This window comes from Garra rufa, chromosome 18 (assembly GCF_049309525.1).
Source record: "Garra rufa chromosome 18, GarRuf1.0, whole genome shotgun sequence".
Classification (NCBI taxonomy): Eukaryota; Metazoa; Chordata; class Actinopteri; order Cypriniformes; family Cyprinidae; genus Garra; species Garra rufa.
Window position 1 is genome coordinate 16,759,176 of NC_133378.1, and position 18,320 is coordinate 16,777,495.

Genomic DNA, 18,320 nt, shown 5'->3' on the forward strand with positions numbered 1-18,320 from the left:
TTCTCTCCACCAAACAAAAAGACAAAAACAGCCTGTTTAGAGAAAATCAACCTTATGAAGGAGCTCAAGTGAAAACCATTGCTCTTACCAGTCCTGTTGTGGTTCATCGACGACCAGCAGGATCTTCTGTCTTTTGGAGGATGCGGACACAGACGTTTGCTCCACCAGCCCTGCTGAGGCGGCCGTCTGCTTCACCACATTGGTGATGGAGCTGAAGAAACCCGTCCCTAAAGGCTGAGGTTGGATAGGTTTTCTCTCCTGCCCCGGAGACACCGGAGCTGGTCCTGAGGCTGGTCCCGGAGGAGGCGGTTGAGGAGGATCTGGTTTCTGCAGGTCTGACATGTAGCCATTAGGCAGGTTGGAGATAAAGGTGCTATCCGACAGACGCCGGCGCAGATAGTTCATGGCTGTAGACTAGAGGAGGAGAAGTACTGCTTTGGAAATAGATGTGGAGATGTCAAGCACCTACATTTAGGGGATTTACCCCAGCAGGACAGAGCTCAGAGCTGAATACCCAGCGAAGTGAGATGCTGGGATCCCTCCTTGCGTCGCAGTGTTTCCTCCCCTCTCTGCTTTCACCACCTCCGATGTTGTGCATCTAAGCAGCCAATCAGACGCGTGCTGCATCCCTGCATGAGATGCCTGCTCTCTCTCCCCTCCCCCATGCAGGACTGGCTGATCACATCCTTCATGACAAGACAGTATACAAAATGAAAAGGTTTCCTGCAGTACATGCGTGGGAAAATAGATGAACTGTGCAAACGAGCTTCCCCTCATAGAATTACTATTTTGTTTTTCTCGCAGATACAGCTACAGAGATATTGCTTCAACTATCAGTGCATGTTGCATGAGCTGTCACACTACATTCTGCATGATTTACTTCCTTCTTTACCACTGAATCCTGCAGGCCAGAGATTTTTGTTGAGAGATTTATTTGTCTCTCTTGTTTATATGTAGTGCATCCTTAAGTTATTATTAACCCATATGCAATCTTGACAGATTACCAGATAATCCAGAGCACCTGGATTTGCTGGCTGTTCAAACACTGTGACTCACTGTTTCTTTAATTGCACGAAGCGTTCATATCATAATGATAAAACTTCAGCTGAAGCTCATTTTATATGTGCTATATATAGGTAGACACTCTTGAGACTCCTCTACTGCCTCGTTCTTATCAGAAACTGAGAAAAATAATGATTGCAACACCATAAATAATGATATCGGCATGAACATTCAGTTTCATATTATTTAACACCATATCATTTAAATGCGGAGCCTGGTAATCGTAGAAGAGTACCTGCATAGTTGTACATTTAAATGCTGACAGCTAAACACTATCAAAACGTGTTTAGGCTAACGTTAGCTAGCTAGCAACTTCTCTTCAAGGACATCTTAATCAAATTCTTGATAATCAGTGAATTGCCTTCATAGTCATTAACACATTTTTAAAATCTTGTAATATTTTAAAGCCATTATTATTTTTCAACTCTACAGCTGTGCAATAAAATCGACTTCAAAGATTCACTCTTCATTCATTAAGATGGAAAAATTGTCTTTTCATGGAAAACAATGTCTTTTTAAGATGAAAATGACATGAAATTACTCATATAACCAGAAGATGGCAGCAGAGGATCAATCATTGGCTGCAGCTGCCATTTCAACTCTCTTGAGTTGCTTTTCGATTTATTATCAAATTACTAGTATAATACATTGTAGTACTTTTACCGCACTGAAGTATATAGTATAGCAAGTGCAGAAAGTCATTAAAATAAATAAATAAATAAATAAATAAATAAGCTCGGACACAAACAGCCTATAAGGGTGAATTATGTAAATACTTTATATATAGTTCACTACAAATTAAATACATTATATATTAATGGTATAAGAGTTAAATAATGCACTCAATATGAATTTGAAATATTTTATATTATTTAATAACTACATCTTTTAAGCTTTATCTTGAACTGTAAAAGCTATTAAATAGTCTATATTTAACCAACACAAACGTGTTACTGCTGTAGTTGTGTTACTCTGAATTTAGTCTGAATCATTTAATGCACAGCTCTTTTTTTGACATCAGCTTGTCAGATGTTTCGTCTGGTTATTACTGTCAATCATAGCAATGACTCGCACATATTTTGCCGATTTACTCGCATATTTTTTTAAACTCGCGTTCTGTCATTCTTGAAACGGTATACATGGACGTTTGGTCCTCTTAGACAAACAAAACTTTTCTTCGATTGTGAATGGATTATGAGAAAATGAGCAAAGTACACTCCTATTAGGGGGCAGCCGTGGCCTAATGGTTAGAGAGTCGGACTTGTAACCCAAAGGTTGCGGGTTCGAGTCTCAGGTCCGGCAGGGATTGTCGGTGGGGAAGGTGAATAACCAGCACTCTCCACCCTCAATACCACGACTGAGGTGAGTCCCTTGAGCAAGGCACCGTACCCCCAACTGCTCCCCGGACGCTGCAGCAATGGCTGCCCACTGCTCCGGGTGTGTGTTCACGGTGTGTGTGTGTGCACTTGGATGGGTTAAATGCAGAGCACAAATTCCTAGTATGGGTCACCATACTTAGCCTCACGTCACCTCCTTTCCTTTCCTTTCCTTCCTTTCCTATTACGGCACAGTACAGTTGACCGGAAATGACTGAGCTGGCTTGACTAAACAAGGAAGTAATCCGTGCATATGGTCAATTCTCTTGAGATTCCAACTAGCAAACATATAATACATGTTTTGGTACATTTTCCCATAATATATCCCACAGTAATTGCATTTTGACTGAATCGGTTGGCCTTTGGAGCTGTTAAAACACATTTGACCAAGAGTATGTGCCATGAATGCAATGCCTCATGTGTTGACAACCTCCAGTGGTTCAAAGTGGACAATCAAAATTGAATTACATTTACATTTAGCAGACATTTTTATCCTAGCGACTTACAAAAGAGCACAAAAGAGCAATAACATGCGAGTGCTATAACAAGTCTCATTAAGCCTAATGCAGTACATATATCAAAGTATTTTTAAATTATATAATAAAAATAATTAAATTTTAAAATAAATAATAAAAAAGAAAACAGATACATGTAGAACAAAAAAAGAAAAAGCAAGCTAGTGTTAGAGGCTTAAAAATATATAGATAGAATAAAACAAGAAGAGAGAAGCTAGTGTTAGTTTTTTTTTTTTTTAAGAAAACAAGCAGTAAGGAAATTACTAGAGAATAAGTCTAAAAGGACAAGTTTTTTTTTAAATAGAATTAGAATAGAGGGTGCTAGAGTTAAAGGGTCAAATAAGAATGGAAGAGATGTGTTTTTAGTCGACTCTTGAAGATGGCTAAGGACTCAGCTGTTCGGACTGAGTTGGGCAGGTCACTCAATAATTCCAGTGACAAGTCAATAATTCCATTGACGCATGTATTTGGCAAGGTGCTTGTGAAAGGATTGTCTTTATCTTAATACAGGGGGCCAATTATCTGTGCTGCTTCTAAGAAAACAGTTGTTTTATTACTAGGTTATCAGCAATTTCTTTTTCCTTCATGTATACCTTCATTGTCATTAATTAACATTAAGCCTTTAGTTACACACAGCAAATTGGTAAAGCACAAATTCGAACTGAAACTGGTTAAACGCAACAGAAGTGTATAAAATGAGGTATAATAATAACAGCAAGACTGCTAGCTATAGCTAGTTGAAATAACTTGACTTATCTTTTTCCCAAGACGTCTGTTTTCAAATTAGGAACCATGTATCTCTCCTTTCCTATGCCTCCCAAAGCCAAGGAAGTACACTTTAAAAATGTTAATGATATCTACCCATCTTTAGAGTTCTTAGATGTAGATTTAATATTGATCACAATAATTGTACCTTTTGTGAGGTTGATATTGAAACGACTGCACACTCATTCTTTGACTGTTTAGCCTTTGGTGTGATACTTTCAAGTGGCTTAAAGTTTCAATCAAACTGTATTTTATTTTTTCTAAATGATATTCTTAATTCGTCTTCATTTTAAAAAATGGTTTAATAATGGAGGATGTACAAACTCAAATAATATTTTCATTTTGGGCATATTTTATATTCATAAATGTAAGTGCCTTAAAACAAAGCCATTGTTTTCTGTTTTTCAAAAGGTATTTTGGTTGTTCTGTAAATATGTTAGACTCTTAAAATGTAAAAATGGAAGAAGACTGTATAGTTTATTGAAAGGATTTAAACTATTAGAAAACCCTATTGTCTATTTTTTTTCCCTTTTGCTTTCTTGTGTTATTTTTGTTTTGTTTTGTTTATTTTTCATTCAATTTGTGGTCTGTTCTTCAGGAACTTGTTATGATCTTGTATTGTCTTATTGTATTTGTATTTTCTTGCAATAAAAAGTAACATAATAGCATAAACATGATCTCATCATCGCCTCTCAAGTAAATTTCGCGAGATTTTAGGACCTTTACCTTCCAGAAGGAAAGACGAAAAGACGGCGTTGTCACGTGGTACGTGTAACTTTTTTCAGCACTAGTCAGAATGGACCAATGGCAGTCGTTTTTGATGACTACATAACTATTTTAAATATTTTTTATTGAAATTAGTGCCACAATTATGACAGAAAATGTCCAGTATGAATTGAAATATAGATAAATGTACCAAATGAGCTTTGTGAGTAATGTGAATATAATAATTAAATATTGAATGTTTTTGGAAAAAATACAACCAACATTATTTTTTTAATGCGGAAACACACGGACTCCTGTCGAGCTGCGCTAGGCTAGCATTAAACTCACCTTTTACAATCGCAACACAACTAACGATCTCATCACCTGTTTAACTGCTTTATTTACCGTTTATACAAACAACAGACGAGTATAGTTAATATTTTGGATTTACGTTACTAAAGTAAAGTTAAGACTGACAGGTTAGCAACTTGTAGCCCGAGCTAACAGCTAAAATAACTCAGTGTGCTAAAAACAACACATACTTTTTAAATCTTTATTTCCGCATCTTACCATCAGCTATTGTAAGGTTGCTTATATTTCCTCCTCTAACAGACTTTAAACCGTTACTAACAGGCGAGCTGGAAAAAAACGATTGGATTTCTGCTTTAAATGTAAATGTTATGATAAAATGGATATCTTGATTAATCACTTCATTAATAAAATGAACGATAACATCAACAGGCTTCATTGTAATACATATGAGGGTAAGTTACTGCATTCACAGATCTTAAACAGAATAAATATTTAACACTTGAATAATGAATAATACTAATTCAGTACCAAAATGCACAGTAATTACATACTAATAAAATATTTAAAAAATTGTATCTACTTGATAATTTATTAAACATTCCTTTCATATTGGTTTTGTATGGTTTTGAGAAAAAAAAAAAGACTAGTAAAAGGTCCAGTAAAAGTAATAGCATTTTATTTACACATTAAATATGTGTACATAATCATTTTAATAAATAGTTAATAATATATTATTATGTTGTAAAATGTATTTTTTACAAGTATATGAATAATGAATGAATTTCTATACATTTTTCAGCCTGAGCTAAGCTTGATAGTCAAATAATCTATTTTAAAGTTAACTTTTTTAAGCTTTGTTATTCAATATTCAATACCTTATGCCCCCAAAATACAGAATGTATTTATTAAACAAATGCGTGTTTTACATTAAAAAGGATGTATTTCTGATTCATTTTATGAATTTCATTTTTATAATTACATTTAATAATTTAGAAGACGTGTCTTTTATCTCAAGTGCCTTAAAAACCAGGATAATAAAAGCAATCAAACCAACAAAAAAGCAGCAAAATATTAGTGCTGTGACAAGTCCCCCCGGTTAGTAAGCATAGCAAGTTTTTTTATAATAAATAAAATGTATATAGAATAGAGACAGCTTGTGATAGAGTGTCAAGTTATTATTATATATATTTGTTTTAAAGAAAGCAAGTCGATTAGAATAAATAAATAAATAAATAAAAGAAAACAAGTATATAAGATAGAAATAGAATAGAGAGTGCTAATATTGGAGGGTCAAGTTTTTTGTTTTATAAATAAAAATTAGATAGAATAGAAATAGATTAGAGTCAGTTGGGGTAAAAGTCTGTGAGTCTTCTTGGAGACACTTACCGTACGTTCACATGGGGCATCAGCGTCAACGCTTGACGGAAGGCGTGGATGAAGTTTGGCACTGACGCCATGGTCATAGCAGCGTCAGCCAATGAAATTAGACCGTTTGCTGCTCTTGAACAGGACGAACGTGATTGGCTGTCGCCTGGCTACTGTATTTGCATAGAGCGATCCTGATTGGCTGACGCTTCCGTCGGCGGCGCTTCACTGGCGTTGCTCGCGGCAGAAGTTGAAAAATTCTCAACTTCTGCCGCGAGCAACGCAAGTGAAGCGCCGCCGACGGATCCACAATTCTTTTCGGCAACGCTTAACGTCACCCATTCAAAGTCAATGGGAAGCGTTGACGCTGCCGCCCCGTGTGAACACACCGTTAGAGTAGTTCACTTTCAGAACAAAAATTTACAGATAATGTACTCACCCCCTTGTCATCCAAGATGTTCATGTCTTTCTTTCTTCAGTCGTAAAGAAATGGTGCTTTTTAGTAAAACATTTCAGGATTTCTCTCTATATAATGGACTTCTATGGTGCCCCCGAGTTTGAACTTCCAAAATGCAGCTTCAAAGGGCTCTAAACGATCTCAGCTGAGGAAAGAAGGGTCTTATCTAGCAAAACGATGGGTTATTTTCTAAAAACAATTACAATTTATATAGTTTTAATCTCAAATGCTCATCTTGTCTAGCTCTGTGTGTACTCTGTGTAGAGATTAAAAAGTATATAAATTAATGTTTTTAGAAAATAACCCATCGTTTCGCTAGATAAGACCCTTCTTTCCTCTGCTGGGATCATTTAGAGTCCTTTGAAGCTGCATTTAAACTGCATTTTGGAAGTTCAAACTCAGGGGCACCATAGAAGTCCATTATGTGGAGAGAAATCCTGAAATGTTTTCCTCAAAAAACACCATTTCTTTACGACTGAAGAAAAAAAGACATGAACATCTTGGATGAGAAGGGGGTGAGTACATTATCTGTACATTTTTGTTCTGAAAGTGAACTACTCCTTTAAGTCTGAAATAGTGTGAATTTAGTTAAAGAGGTGCAGAGCTAGTGGTTGCTTTGTAGGCGAACATCAGTGCTTTGCATTTATGTGAAATTTAGTCTTCATCATTTTTAGTCTATATAAGAATAAATTAATAGATGTAGACAAAAATGAGTAAATTGGTCATAAATATATTAATAGTTCTGTATGTTATAGAATGAGATTTGTCATAATGTTAATATACAATATTTGCATATTTCCAATTAAAGCTTTCATCGATATTCTCAAGCATCATGATGAACTGATGTCTTTGTTAAGCATTATTGGCAGTAACTGTGCCTTAATCTGAATCTGATTTTTTCACAGATGATTCAGGAGCATCTAGAGTTCCTGTGCACAACTCAGGATGTACACCCACAAGCCCAACCAAGAGAAAACACCATGAAAACTCTCTGAATCATCAAAAAGATGAAGAACAGATGAACAAAATGAGATGCTTATTAGGATCACATCTGTATGTCTGGTACAGTTCTGATATTTGCAGTGCAGCAAAGTTTTTAATGTTTTGAACTCTTCAATCAGTCAACAGTTTTTTTTTCTTTTGCCCAGCATGTATTTTGCATGTTTTTTTCTTGTGTTATTTTTAGGAGAAATTCGAACGGAGACACTGGGAATCAGGAGTTATGGAACTATAGCCACACATCTCTGAGTGGTCTCCATAACCATCATGTATTTGCACCTTTTCCTATTTTTGCGGTGGATCAACCCCTTGAGATGACCAAGCACAGTTTAGAGCCTACTAGGAGCACAAAACACCAGCAGGTCAGATTTATGTGATCTCAGACAATTACACGCATTTTTTAAAGCTTTGATTCCACATCAGTGGCTTCATTGTTACAGGATGTGTTTTCAAATGTGTTCCCATACATTGGCATATTAAATTGTCATATTTCCAAACAGAAAAAATAAGTTGCATTCCTTTTATATCAGAATCGCCCGTCTGTAATCACCTGTGCCCCTGCCAGCAACCGTCCTTGCAGTCTTTCCAGTTGCCACATGTCCCCTAATAGCTGCACATCTGGATCCACCGACAAGACCAAAGGTATTTGATCTAGCATGTTTTTAAAGGATTAGTTCACTTCCAGAACAAAAATTTCAAGATAATTTACTCACCCCCTTGTCATCCAAGATGTTCATGTCTTTCTTTCTTCAGTCGTAAAGAAATTAACATTTTAGGAATTTTCTCCATACAGTGAACTTCTATGGTGCGAGTTTGAACTTCCAAAATGCAGTATAAATGCAGCTTCAAAGGGCTCTAAACATTTCCGGCTGAGGCAGAAGGGTCTTATCTAACGAAACGATGGGTTATTTAAAAAAAAAAAAAAACTATTTATATACTTTTTAATCACAAATGCTCATCTTGTCTAGCTCTGCGATGCATACTCTCTGTACACTCCAAGTCAAGACAGTTCAAACTTCAATTCAACTTCAAAATTGCCCTACATCGTTGTTTTACCTTTTTTTGTAAAGGGTGTTTGACCCTCTTTGCACATTGACTTTGTAAACACTTGGTCAGTACTTCTGCAGCAATGTAGGACGATTTTGTAGTTGGAGGAGAAAATTAGATTGAATTGAACCGGAATACACAGAGTACGCATGCGCATCGCAGAGCTAGACATAAATTGTACAAATTTTTTAGATAAAAAACAATCGTTTAGAGCCATTTGAAGCTGCATTTAAACTACATTTTAAAAGTTCACACTCACAGGCACCATACAATGGCATCTTTACACAGCCGATTTAAGGCGGCTCTAAAGCGGGTCTGTGTCTGCTCAGAATTCAGTGTAAAGACACAATGCCGCATAAAAGCCAACCTAAAATACACTGGGTCTGACCCGCCTCAGCCCCTAGTATCAAAGGCGACACAATGCTGTTTTGATTCAGTGTAAATGAAACGTGAAACAGTGCTGCTCTAAGCAGCGCCGTTGTCATGACAACTTAAAGGAGGCCTGTCAGTTCGAGCCAAAAATACATAGAACTTTAATAAAATATAAAAGTAGGCTAAATAAATTGTAATTATCTAAATTATTTATAAATTACTGATTGATTTTATTGTCTCAAGCATTCAGAAATCACACCAAAAAATTAAGCAGTTTTACTACGAGAAAACCATAGGTTGTGATGTCCAGTTTTTTTTGTTGAAGAAATTATAGAGCATTTCTATCACAAGATTAAGTGGATATTTGAATTAAATGGTTGGTCAATATTAAAGGAATTGATCATCCTGTAAGTGTTACAACCACAATTATTAGACATTTGGTGCCCTTTGCAGACATTTGTAGTAGTATGTAATGTAGATAAATTGTTTATTCGTATTAGCCTACATTATGTATTTAAACAAGTGTCACAACTGTGCGGGAGGTGGACTGGTGGAAATACAAAGAGATGCCGGGAACCAAAAGTACAAAACACTTATTTATTAAGGAATCTAAAACAGAAATCAAACAAACAAACAGAAAACACACGAAGCAACTTCATCGACGGACAAAGGGGGTGAGCAGACACAGACTTTTATACACTGAAGACAGGGCGTGGTTACAAACGAGATAATAGGATGACGAGGGGGAAATACAAATATGGGCAAGACCAGACCAAATGAGACAGAACTAAAAGGGGGAGACAAGGACTAAACCATTAGCATAGGTAACATAGGGGGAAAAACACTAGGAAAACAGAACAGGACAAAATACTGGCATTACACCCCCCTCCCCAAAAGGCGCGTCTCACGCCGTCTAACATCCATAGGGGAGGGAGGGTGGGCGCCCTGGAGACCGCTAGACAGGGATACAGGGAACACAGGATACAGGGGCGGTCTCCAGGGCAGACAGTCCAAGAGGCCATGGCGGGTCTGGGGGATCTGGAAGCCATGGCCGAGTAAACGGTCCAGGTGGCCATGGCAGATCTGGGGGCTCAGGAAGCCATGGCCGAGTAAACTGTCCAGGTGGCCATGGCAGATCTGGGGTCTCAGGAGGCCATGGCCGAGTAAACAGTCCAGGTGGCCATGGCAGATCTGGGGGCTCAGGAAGCCATGGCCGAGTAAACGGTCCAGGTGGCCATGGCAGATCTGGGGGCTCAGGAGGCCATGGCCGAGTAAACGGTCCAGGTGGCCATGGCCGATCAGGGGAGTAGCCCCCCCCCCCCCTTGGGGGAACCTAAGGCATAGTCCACCCAGGAGAGCACGGAAGGGCACGCTGGAGGAGGTGTTGGCTCTGGACGGTGCTCGGGGCGAGCAGGCTCTGGAGGACTGGACGACCCCAGCGGAGATTCTGGAGGGCTGGGCGTCTCCAGCGGAGACTCTGGGAGAGCAGGCTCTGGGTGAGCGGTCACTGGAGGGCGCTCTGGCGGCGCGGCCACTGGAGGGCTGGGCGGAACCAGCGGAGACTCTGGGAGAGCAGGCTCTGGGTGAGCGGTCACTGGAGGGCGCTCTGGCGGCGCGGTCACTGGAGGGCGCTCTGGCGGCGTGGTCACTGGAGGGCTGGGCGGAACCAGCGGAGACTCTGGGAGGCTGGGCGGAACCAGTGGAGACTCTGACTTGGCGGTAGCCATCTTCAGTGCAGACTCAGGCTTGGCGGCCATCTTGGCCGGGAACTCAGGAACGGCGGCCATCTTGCGTGCAGACTCTGGCGTGGCAGCCATCTTGCAAACAGACTCTGTCATGGCAGCCATCTTGCTTGCAGACTCTGGCATGGCAGCCATCTTGCTTGCAGACTCTGGCATGGTAGCATCTTGCTTGCAGACTCTGGCATGGCAGCCATCTTGCAAACAGACTCTGTCATGGCAGCCATCTTGCAAACAGACTCTGTCATGGCAGCCATCTTGCAGACAGACTCTGTCATGGCAGCCATCTTGCTTGCAGACTCTGGCATGGCAGCCATCTTGCTTGCAGACTCTGGCGTGGCAGTCATCTTGCTTACAGACTCTGGCGTGGCAGCCATCTTGCGTGAAGACGCAGCAGCCATCTTGTGAGCTGACGTGGCGGCCTGAGGTACTGGGCTGAGGACCATCATGGGGCTTAGGAGGACTTGGGGACACGAGGGAGACAAAGAGGGAGTGTGGTCGCTGGAGTGATATGCGGAGGGTTCTGGCTTTTGGTGAGATGGGGTGACTGCTGCATGTTTCCAGATGGGAGGAGGATTACCATCCTCCACCATGACTTGGAAAGAGGAACCACATAAGTCAAGAACAAAATTTACAAAATCTGCACCGGCTTAGATCATGGATCACCACCTGGAGATGACTTCAATAGCCATGGATGTCAACTAGATGAGCTCCAGAGACCGATCATCAATGAAGACCTCGCCAACCTAGATAGCCATCGGTACTACACCACAGCAACCTGATGAGTTCTCTACAATTGGACATTGGTACAAACTGCTGGTTTCGTCTGGCCAGAGGAGAACTGGTCCCCCGACTGAGCCTGGTTTCTCCCAAGGTTTTTTTCTCCATTTCTGTCACCTGTGGAGTTTTGGTGCTTGCCGCTGTCGCCTCTGGCTTGCTTAGTTGGGGACATTTTCCAGCGATATCGTATACTATTTGAACTGAACTGACGATGATATCACTGAATTCATTGATGAACTGCCTTTAACTGAAAATTGATTATCTTCAATAATGCGTTACTTACACACTATTGTTCTGTTTAAATACTGTGCAGTTGCTTTGACACAATCTGTATTGTTACAAGCGCTATATAAATAAAGGTGACTTGACTTGACTTGACTTGCTACGGGACGGTAGCAATCACTTGGAGTAATCAATTGGAACAAATAATCATCTTTTAGTCCCATCTGGAAACATGCATTGATTGTCTTGTCGCTCCATCTCACCAGATGGTAAATGCTCAAACTCCTCCACATACTCCTCCAGCGAATGCTCACCTTGCTGCAGGTTCAGGAGGAGGTCCTCAGCCCAGGTCATGTTGATTTGGTCCGTCGATCTGTCACAACTGTGCGGGAGGTGGACTGGTGGAAATACAAAGAGATGCCGGGAACCAAAAGTACAAAACAAAACTTATTTATTAAGAAAACTTAAACAGAAATCAAACAAACAGAAAACACACGAAGCAACTTCATCGACGGACAAAGGGGGTGAGCAGACACAGACTTTTATACACTGAAGACAGGGTGTGGTTACAAATGAGAAAATAGGATGACGAGGGGGAAATACAAATATGGGCAAGACCAGACCAAATGAGACAGAACTAAAAGGGGGAGACAAGGACTAAACCATTAGCATAGGAAACATAGTGGGAAAAACACTAGGAAAACAGAACAGGACAGGACAAAATACTGACAACAATGTTATTTAGCAAACAAAACTGATTTTTATTAATTAACCAATCATTATTGTCTCATTTGTTTTTATGTAGCCTAATGGATTCTAAGCCATGGGCACTAGAATATTAAGGCAGATGCGTTGGTGGTGGCAAAATTATTACGGCAATACAACACGTTATTAACATCAACAGTCATAAAAGTTTTATATGATTATGAACGTACCTAAAAGTGATACACAGGCTTTATCTTGGGCTTTTTTTTTCTTCTTTTCTCAGCGGCGGACTGTTGCCTATTATGGCCATTTGCAATCAGCCGCAAACATTAGGTGAGGGCGGCGCAGGCGCGAATGCGGTAATGCTTAATGCCTGATTTATAGGCGTCAACAAATTGGCTACACGATTTCCCTTGCCGGTTATGAATGAAATTTGGTCTTGACCAAATAAAAAGTTTAGTTTTCATACAGTCGAACAAAATTATGTCAGTGACTCTTTCATTTTAAAGATGATCAAGAATTATTTTATTTCAATCTGCAGTGTAATAACATTTAAGAAAAAGATTAGCCCTTAGCCACAGGGCTTTTTTTATTTTTTAACTTTTAACTTCTTAAAATTTGTTATGAATAATAATAAATCAACTTTAGGCTAGTTTAACAAATTTTTATACAAACATGATGAAATAAAATCATTAAATAGCTATACTAGTTTTATCAAATGGATAAGGAAATTATAGTGCCTTGAATTTCTTAATTTCATTCGTTTCGTTCTCGGGAAATGTAAAGAAAAAATATACCGTTTTTACTTTGAACCAATTAATTTTTAGTCCATGATTTTAGACAAGCATACATGAGATAATTTATATATTATTGCTAAAATAAACGTTTAAAAATAGCGCTAGAAATTTTATTTATGCTAGAAATGACTGAAAATAAACAGACCTAGACATTTGAAACGACACGAGTCTATTAATAATTTCAAAATGACAGAGAAGCATCGGGTTTAACCAAAGTATATTCAAGACTGTGACATTTATTAGGAACACCAAACATAGCAGAAAATCTAATGTTTTCTGTTATATTAAGTGCAAATTAAGAAAATTAAAACAAACATTTTAATGGGTAAAACAGGTTTCAAATAAAAGCACCGGTGTTGTCCGCAGGGTTGTATTTTGGTGCGGCTGCTGAGGGAGTGCGTGTAGATGTTACGGTTTTTGTGAGCTGTTTTTTTGATTCTGCAGCATTTGTTAAGTCGTGACTCGCCAATCGTTAAATGTGTTGTGTAGTGGAGTGACTCAGTCATTAGGTTTCTGCTCCTTTCCGAATGTCAAAGTCTAAAATCTGTTCCAGTCGATTAGAATGTTTCAGTCGGTAGTGTGTCGTGTCCCCAGCTTAATTTTACCGTTTACCGTGTTGTGTCTGCGCCTGGGTGACTTCCTTGGAAACAAATTTCTGCATTTTTTAAACGTGCAGCGATGTTCCTGATGCAGTAATTCATCATTTCCTTTAAGTGTTTTTAAACTGGAACAATTCAGTTATAAAAATTAAAATAACAGTCAATAACACAGACGCTAACACTGAAAAACCTTCCAGTGCACGATACACTATAGCACACGCAGGAAATTTAAAGTTATTTTGTTGTGTCGTGATTTTATGTTTTCCTCAAAAAACAATTTCTTTATGACTAAAAGAAAGAAAGACATCTTGGGTAACGAGGAGGTGAGTAAATTATCTGTACATTTTTGTTATGGAAGTGAACTAATTGTTTAAGATTTTCGTCTTTAAGTATCAGAAGTGTGTACTTAGTTGTGTTAGGAAGGAGTTTTCGTTTTAACGTTCTCTGTCCACACTAGCGTTTTTAAGCGTCTTCCAAAAGTTTTGCATCTACACTGGAACGTAGGAAAACGTTAAATTTGCCTAATGGCGCATGCGTAAAGCCCCCAAAAACTCACTGAGATTATACAGATGGAACAGACATAATACGTTTTCACGCAATTCTTCTGGCAGGATCATTTTATTTATGGAAATATCTCATCATTCACTGAAGCGTCCATGTCGCGCTCATTCATATTTGATTTAAAAAGCAGCTGCCGTCATGTTTTGCCACAGGATTCAGGACAGCAACTGTGAGTAAATGTTCTGTCATTATTTTAGGACTGTAATATGAAGAGTGTACAAGGTAAATCTCTTTAGCAGCAGTGTGACAGTGAATAGCACATAACAGGCACAATTACCGGTATAAACATAGATATCTATTGGTACAATATGCGTCACATGACTAAATATTTGCATAGTTTTCAAAAGCCTCCACTTTCACAGTCCACACTACAACACGAAAAGAGCATTTTTCAAATGTATCCACTTTGGACAGCATTTTCAAAAAGCTTCGCCTTCCTTGACAAAAAATGCTGTCTCAGTGTGGACGGAAGGTCAAAACAGAGAAAAAAAGATGTGTTTTTAAACGAAAACGTATTAGTGTGGACATGGCCTAATTGATTAGCATATCATTATCTGCTACTTGTAACTGGTTATCAGAAGGGTTGGCGATTCATAGAATTTTTTGAATTGCTACGGCAGACTACGTGCTACTAAATAAGTAGGTGCTATTTATTAAAAAAAAAACTGACTTTTAAATTACTTAATAATGTAATAAATAAACAAAAATAGTTTTTATTGTGAGAAATGTAATTTTCATTTTTAAATATAGTTACAATTAGGGCTGTCAAAATGATTCAAATTTGTAACTTAATTCTTTGATGTGCTGATTAATTAATCAGATTAATTGCACATCAATTTGAGCAGAGACAAACAAAAGGCTTTAGAAAGAAATATTTTGATTCAACAACAATTAGAATTGCCAAAATAATGCTATGAGGTTTTAAATGGGCATTAATGTTATTTTTTTTATTATAGTGCATATGATAATATTATTTAAAAAAAAATGAAATGGTTCTCTAAATATGAAACTGAAACTGCCAGTAGGTGGAGACAAGTCATATTGAGTGAGTCATTCAGTCATTCATTCAACCGAATCATTCAAACAGCTGATTTATTTTGAAATGAAGCAAGTGACTGTCTTTATAAATGAGTTCTGAACTGAATCATTGACTCACTCGATTTGTTCAAAAATGTAAATTCATGTAGTAACATAACACCACTGTGTGTTGCTCAGAAAGGCATAACTATTTTCATTGATGAAATAGTGCAAAAATGACAATACTGGCAATACTGTGTCTAAAATGTAACAAAGTAGGATGTCTATTATAGGGGTCGACCGATTATCGGCCTGACCGATTATTGGCGCCGATATTAAGCATTTTTACTAGGGATGCACCGATCCGTATCGGCCGATCACTTGCGCGTTTTGTCAGTAAAGCCGGTTCTGTAATCAGCGGTAAATGCCATCAGGTGCGTGATTTCACGTTGAGCCGTATATACTACACACAGCCGTTGTTCACTGACGAGCTGCGCACTTTCACACTGCTAATGAACATTGATTTGCGCAGCTCGTCAGTAAACAACGGCTGTGTGTAGTATATACGGCTCAACGTGAAATCACGCACCTGATGGCATTTACCGCTGATTACAGAACCGGCTTTACTGACAAAACGCGCAAGCATGATCGGCCGATTCGTATCGGTGCATCCCTAATTTTTACGATTATCGTAATCGGTTATTTTCAAAACCGATTTGCCGATAAAATTAATTTAATTTTGAAATGCGCTCTTTGGCTCCGACGCAGCCTGTCAGAGCTCACCACTCTGTGCCCTAGAGCAGTCTCCGCCCACCGCGCATCTGATTTGTTGAGAGTCGCGAGTCTGACCAATCAACTCGAAGGCTGAAGGCACTGAAGACACAGACAGAACGCATACTGGAGCTGCGAGCGGCAGTAATAATCAGTTGTCTCTCAAAAGCAAGTCAGCAGCAGACGTTGATTGTGTTTCAGTAATTCACAATCCATTACGGTGAAGTTGCAAAAACACCTCAATGTTATCTTGATTTCCCGGATGCGGAAAACACGGACGGAATCGCGGAATCCAGTCATATACCGTATTTTCCGCACTATAAGGCGCACCGGATTATAAGGTGCATCTTCAATGAATGGCCTATTTTAACCCTTAAGCACGTACGATCACACCCGTGTGATTTGTCTTGGCTGGTCCCTGAAGCGTACGATCACACCGGTGTGATTCGAACGTTTGCCGTATCACGTCATCAGCTGCTGTGTTCAAATCTGTTTTGGCGCGTTGGCTGGCGCTGAGCCAGATCGGACGCGCTGAGTGCTTGTCATATTATCACAACTATTCAGTGTTTTCAACCATATAATGCTTATTTTAGGTTTCAGACATATAAATACACATAAGTACTAGCAAAACCATACATTTATAGTTTGTAAAATACACACTGATGTCTATGGAAGCGGCAATAATGATCCTACAAATATATTCTGACAACATATTTTATTGATATCATGTACAGATTGTGTAGGTAACTATAAAGTGCACACTCCTCTTCTCCCAGCTTACCAGAGACTTACTTTAATGTCTTTTGGGAGGAGAGGATGAATTTGTGTGTTGTGAATCCCACAGCTCGGATTCAGCGCGAACAAACATGGCGGCGCCCATCACCCGGTACAGATCAACTAAGGCGGTCATTATAAAAGTGTTTGAACTTTTAAATACATTTACTTGCACATATTTCGGGGACGCATTCTGATCGGATGTTTTCCATGTTTTTTTTATTAGTAAACTCATTTGTAAAAAAAAATAACTTATTTGATTAAAAGATAAATTAATGTTTTTATGCCTTCATTTGCACTGTACTGTAAATTAAAACTAATGGAAATGTGTAGAGACATATCGGTTCAAAATACCGTTTATCGGTGCATTTGATCTGTAATAATCGGTATCGGCATCGGCCCTGAAAAACACATATCGGTCGACCCCTAGTCTATTATGTATAGTATTTAGTATTGGATTCTGTGTGGGCCTGGTATGATGGTAGAATTGTTGATCTTTACTCATCTCTCACATCTCTGTTTGTTTTCTCTTCATCAGCAAACACTGTGTGTGACCCCGTGATTGAGGAGCATTTCCGCCGCAGTCTGGGGAAGATCTATACGGAGCCGGCGCCTGTCTCTAACTCGGTGTGCATCACAGGCTCAGTTGATGACCACTTCACTAAAGCACTGGGGGATGCCTGGTTACAGATCAAAGCCAAAGACAATGGCGGTACAACACCAAATCATGAGAGTCAATGATAAATTATCTTAACCACAAACATTAACTCTGTGAGGTTAGCTCACTACAGAAGTGTACTTAAGAGAAGAATCTCCACGATCCAGACCACAACTAGACCAAGATTGCAGCAATCATTATGAATACAGAACAGCATACTATTCTTACGATTTCTGTCATGAACAAATTGTTGTTTCAATTTTATTTCAGGATAATGATATATATTACAATCAGTGTTGGGGGTAACGCATTACAAGTAACGCAAGTTACGTAATAATATTACTTTTTCCAAGTAACTAGTAAAGTAACGCATTACTTTTTAATTGACAAGAAAATATTTAAGTTACTTTTTCAAATAAGTAACGCCAGTTAGTTTTTCCCCCCATTTATTGATTAAAAGCTCTTCTGTCCCCATGTTGAGAGAAATCGTAAGATGTTACTTTAGTTCTAGAATAAATGTGAACATGCAAAAAAAATAATCTCACTCACTAAAAAAAACAGATACAGTATTCCTCAAAATGAACAAAAACAGTGAAATTTAATGCAAACCTGCAATAATTAAATATGTTAAATAATACAAATATCCTTTATGTATTTAATCCCATTTTATTAACCGATGTCTTTGCTGCTGACCTTCAATGATCCAATTCATCCATACTAAT

At 38.7% G+C, this 18,320-nt stretch overlaps 2 protein-coding genes across 3 annotated transcripts in view; one reads left to right on the forward strand and one right to left on the reverse strand.

Annotated features, from left to right (window-relative positions):
• syn2a (synapsin IIa) overlaps positions 1-592 on the reverse strand; it is a 30,360-nt gene extending 29,768 nt beyond the window's left edge. Inside the window, exon 1 of the mRNA XM_073823075.1 lies at positions 89-592. Within this exon, the coding sequence (XP_073679176.1) occupies positions 89-405 (317 nt within the window). The 5' untranslated portion in view covers positions 406-592. The remainder of the gene's footprint in view (positions 1-88) is intronic.
• Positions 593-4,734: 4,142 nt separating this feature from the next.
• On the forward strand, positions 4,735-17,695 carry vgll4a (vestigial-like family member 4a). 2 transcript variants are annotated; one of them, XM_073823332.1, is made up of 5 exons: positions 4,735-5,187; positions 7,463-7,619; positions 7,744-7,918; positions 8,087-8,198; positions 17,479-17,695. In XM_073823332.1, the coding sequence occupies exons 1-5, from the start codon at positions 5,112-5,114 to the stop codon at positions 17,679-17,681; spliced, it is 723 nt and encodes a 240-aa protein (XP_073679433.1). In that variant the 5' UTR covers positions 4,735-5,111; the 3' UTR covers positions 17,682-17,695. The 2 variants fall into 2 exon arrangements, with proteins under 2 accessions (XP_073679433.1, XP_073679434.1); XM_073823333.1 differs by having other exon boundaries at positions 7,463-7,610.
• Positions 17,696-18,320: the final 625 nt, after the last annotated feature.

Coding starts and splice junctions, on each gene's coding strand:
- vgll4a (XM_073823332.1), top strand. CDS start 5,112: ATGGATATCTTGATTAATCACTTCATTAATAAAATGAACGATAACATC. Junction 7,620..7,743: donor GGATCACATCTGTATGTCTG/GTACAGTTCTGA, acceptor TGTTATTTTTAG/GAGAAATTCGAACGGAGACA. Junction 8,199..17,478: donor ATCCACCGACAAGACCAAAG/GTATTTGATCTA, acceptor TCTCTTCATCAG/CAAACACTGTGTGTGACCCC.